General features: G+C 43.6%; 1 protein-coding gene across 1 annotated transcript; it reads left to right on the forward strand.

The window, feature by feature from the left end:
- The first annotated feature begins 1,845 nt into the window (after nt 1–1,845).
- LOC100665647 (olfactory receptor 11G2-like) lies at nt 1,846–3,056 on the forward strand. The gene has a single exon (XM_010601024.3). It carries the CDS (start codon nt 1,953–1,955, stop codon nt 2,898–2,900), a length of 948 nt encoding a protein of 315 aa, XP_010599326.1. The 5' UTR covers nt 1,846–1,952; the 3' UTR covers nt 2,901–3,056.
- Nucleotides 3,057–4,089: the final 1,033 nt, after the last annotated feature.

Here is a 4,089-nt window from a genome sequence, read left to right on the forward strand (position 1 = left end):
TTCTGTAATTTTATTGTTAATCTTTTGGATTTCTACATGCTGTCTCTCTATGGATTCTTGCAACTTATTAATTTTTCCACTATGTTCTTGAATAATCTTTTTTGAATTCTTCAACTGTTTCATCAGTGTGTTCCTTGGCTTTTTCTGCAGTTTGCCTTATTTCGTTTCTGATGTCTTGAAGCATTCTGTAAATTAGTTTTTTATATTCTGTATCTGATAATTCCAGGATTGTATCTTCATTTGGGAAAGATTTTGATTCTTCTGTTTGGGGGGTTGTAGACGCTGTCATGGTCTGCTTCTTTATGTGGTTTGATGTCGACTGCTGTCTCCGAGCCATCACTAAGATATATATAAAAAGATATATATAGTAGTGGTTTATTCTATAATTGCTCACTGAGTCTTATCTTGTTTTGTTTTCTTTCAATATACGTGGATGGGCTACAGATTGTGCTGTCTTGTTTGTTGTAGCCCTTGACTTACTTATGATCTATTACTAGCTGGTTTGGGCTGTTGCCAGATGTATATGCCTGAGTCTGTTCACTATTCTTGAGTAGAATCTGATTTTGGGTCATCAAGTGTGTGCTGCACCCTAACACCTATCCACCTCGAGAAGTAGTGGTGATAGTTGTGTGCACCAGATTCTAGTAGCAGCTGGGGTTCACCCTCCAGGGGGGGCAGGATGCTGACAGGCTTCCCCCAAATGTCAGTGAGGTAGGTGTGTCTCTATTCCTATAGCATCTTGGTGGGAGGGCACTGCAGCTGTACCTTAGGCCCCCAATGCAAGTACCTCTACTCATTGGTAGATGTCACCCTCCTTAGACCCCCAAGGCAAGAGGCTAGGTGGTCTGGGGGAGCTTCAGCCCTCTGCTCCCTGTTGTGGGTCAGTTAGGGCTCGGTTGAATAAGCAGAGATATCAGACCTGGGAAACTTGTTTTTCCAGAAAATCTGCTAAAAGAAAAATGCAGTCAGATCCCTATCAGAACTGCCTTTGGATTATAACCACCACCTTGTTCCCTGTAAGGATGAAAGTCCGAGATTTGGATCATATATGCTTGGCTGTAGCTGGTTCTTTGTTTTTAGTCCAATTAGGGATGGATTTTTGGTCCCTGAGTTTTTTGTGGTTTCTTCTCTCAGGCCGGAAGAATGGATTAGGAAAAAACCAAAAAAAAAAAAAAGAGAGGGGGAAGCAAAGCCGTCACAGAACCGGAGTCATTCTCCCTCTGGCTCAGGAAATTCCAATGTTAATGAAACCGCCTGGGAAGGGTGGGGGAGGGTTCAGAGAAATAGGAGAGTAGCACCTCAGAATATAGCCAAAGTTACTAATCTTGCTTGGAATGACTATTTTATCTGAGATTCCCGAGGGGCATGTCGCCTATGTGTGCTGGCTGTGTGGAGATTGCCCCCAAGGGTCTGACTCGCTGAAGCCGCAGTCAAATCCTCCGCTGCCAGTCTAAAGCCCAGCGTCAAGGTTCCCCTGCTGGGACACTGCACTCCTGGCTCCAAAACCAGTCACTGCCTCCCGGGGACTTCTCCCACCAGCCGCGTCACCACGCTGCCCGCGTGGACCAGCTGGGCCCCCTCCCGGAGTGAGTTCAGGGGGGTAGGGCTGCTCCCCTTGTTTGCGCTGTCATGAGATTTTGAGTTCAGCTCCTCTGGGCCCAGACCTAATCCCGGCGCCAAGGTTACCTGACTGGGACGCTGGCTCCAGGCTCCAAAAACAGTCGCTGCTTCCCCATATTTGTTCGTTCTCCATCTCTAAATCTGTGTTTGTTGTTCAGGGTTTGTAGATTGTTATGTATGTGATCGATTCACTTGTTTTTCCGAGTCTTTGTTGCAAGAGGGATCCGAGGTAGCGTCTACCTAGTCCGCCATCTTGGCCCCACCTGCCTGGGTACCTATATGTTTTTACATTCTTATTCTGTATTTGTTGGTCTTTTACAGCTCACAGACACATGAAAATCTTTAACACCCCCAACAACTCCAAGACCATCACTGGATTCATCCTCCTGGGCTTCCGTTGTCCCAGGGAGGGTCAGATCCTCCTCTTTGTCCTCTTCTCTGTTGTCTACCTCATGACCGTTGTGGGGAATGGTTCCATCATCTGTGCTGTGCGCTGGGATCAGAGACTCCACACACCCATGTACATCCTACTCGCCAACTTCTCCTTCCTGGAGATTTGCTATGTCACCTCCACTGTCCCCAACATGTTGGCCAATTTCCTCTCTGAGACCAAAGTCATCCCCTTCTCTGGGTGCTTTCTCCAATTCTACTTTTTCTTCTCCCTGGGTTCTACAGAAGGCTTTTTCTTGGTGGTTATGGCATTTGATAGATACCTTGCAATCTGCCGGCCTCTACACTATCCAACCATTATGACTGGATGTCTCTGCACCAATCTTGTGGTCAATTGCTGGATATTTGGTTTCCTCTGGTTTTTGCTTCCTATTATCATCATTTCCCAAATGTCCTTTTGTGGATCCAGGATTATTGACCACTTCCTATGTGACCCAGGTCCTCTTCTAGCACTCACTTGCAAAAGAGCTCCTGTGATGGAGCTTTTCTTCTCCACCTTAAGTCCTCTGCCCCTCATTATTCTGTTTCTTTTCATCATGGGGTCCTACACCCTCATCCTAAGAGCTGTACTAAGAGTCCCCTCAGCAGCTGGGAAAAGAAAAGCCTTCTCTACCTGTGGGTCTCATCTGGCTGTGGTTTCACTTTTCTATGGCTCAGTACTGGTCATGTATGGGAGTCTATCATCTCAGGAAGAAGATGGAATGCAGAAAATTGTGACCCTATTTTATTCTGTCATGACCCCACTCCTTAACCCAGTGATATACAGTCTTAGGAACAAAGATATGAAAAGAGCCCTGCAGAAATTTCTGGGAATAAAAAAACAATGTTAATCAAAAAGACCCTTGAGCAATATTAAACTCATATTTAACCTCTTTTTCAGATTTAAAAAAGAAAAAAAACTGGTGTCATTCATGTAATTGTTCATCTTAGTATTGATTCAAAATCTTAGTCACTTGTGAGTCTGCTTCTACTGTTTCTTCTCTGGGTTTTTGAGCATTTAGTGCTATTTCTTAGCGTGCTTCATTTTTTTTTTTTTTTAAATGCAGGATATTGCATTTAAAAAATTCCACAGACATTGTGTGTAGTAACCCAACCAAGAAAAGGTTTTCTTTCAGCAGGTAGATAGAGTAGAGGTAGATAGTTTTAATCCCACTTAAAAGTTATTTTTATGCATTTTAAAGATGGTCCATATCAATTTTGATCTTTCTCCTGGGATATGGCCCTTACTCAGGAAAATGGCCTTCCCACGATCTCAACTGAAGCCTGTTCTGTGTACCAGGGCCGCTCCTGTTTAGTGTGCCCTGACTCCTATTTCACCCTGTGACTCCTGAAATCTCTGCTTATCTCTTCAGACTCTCGGTTTCTGTTTTCTGCTAGATTTTTTGAAATCTCATCTTGTATATTCACAGCTTCAAAAAACAAACAAAACAAACAAACAAACCCAAACCCATTGAGTTGATTCCAACTCATGCAATCCCAGAGGTCAGAGTAGAACTGCCCCATAGGGTTTCCAAGTAGCAGCTAGTGGATTCGAATCACTGACCTTTATGTTATCAGCCAAGCTCTTAACCATTACGCCACCAGGGCTCCATGAACAGTTAAAAAAGGAAAACCAAACCCATTACCATCAAGTGGACCCCATAGGAATCCAAAAATGCCTTGAGGGAAGATTTCATCAAATTTTGGGTGTCATTTCTCTGTGGTATGCTGATCTCAAGAATTTGTTCCTTTTGAAAACCTAGAAATAAATGGATGAATTTCCTGAAGCTTACTACCTACCTAAACTAACACAAACAAAGGTAGAACAACTAAATAAACCCATGACACAAGAAGACATTGAAAGGTAATTAAAAACTCCCAGAAAAAAAATCCCTGTCCTGGACAGCTTCACTGGAGAGTTCTATCAAACTTTCAGAGGAGAGTTAACACCACTACTACGAAAGGTATTCCAGAGCATAGAAAAGGATGGAATGCTCCCAAATGCATTCTATGAAGCCAGCATATCCCTGATACCAAAAC

Source organism: Loxodonta africana, chromosome 10, assembly GCF_030014295.1.
Source record: "Loxodonta africana isolate mLoxAfr1 chromosome 10, mLoxAfr1.hap2, whole genome shotgun sequence".
NCBI classification, from domain to species: Eukaryota; Metazoa; Chordata; class Mammalia; order Proboscidea; family Elephantidae; genus Loxodonta; species Loxodonta africana.

What these genes read in the sequence shown, in the direction of transcription:
- LOC100665647 (XM_010601024.3), top strand. Translation starts at nt 1,953, where the DNA reads ATGAAAATCTTTAACACCCCCAACAACTCCAAGACCATCACTGGATTC.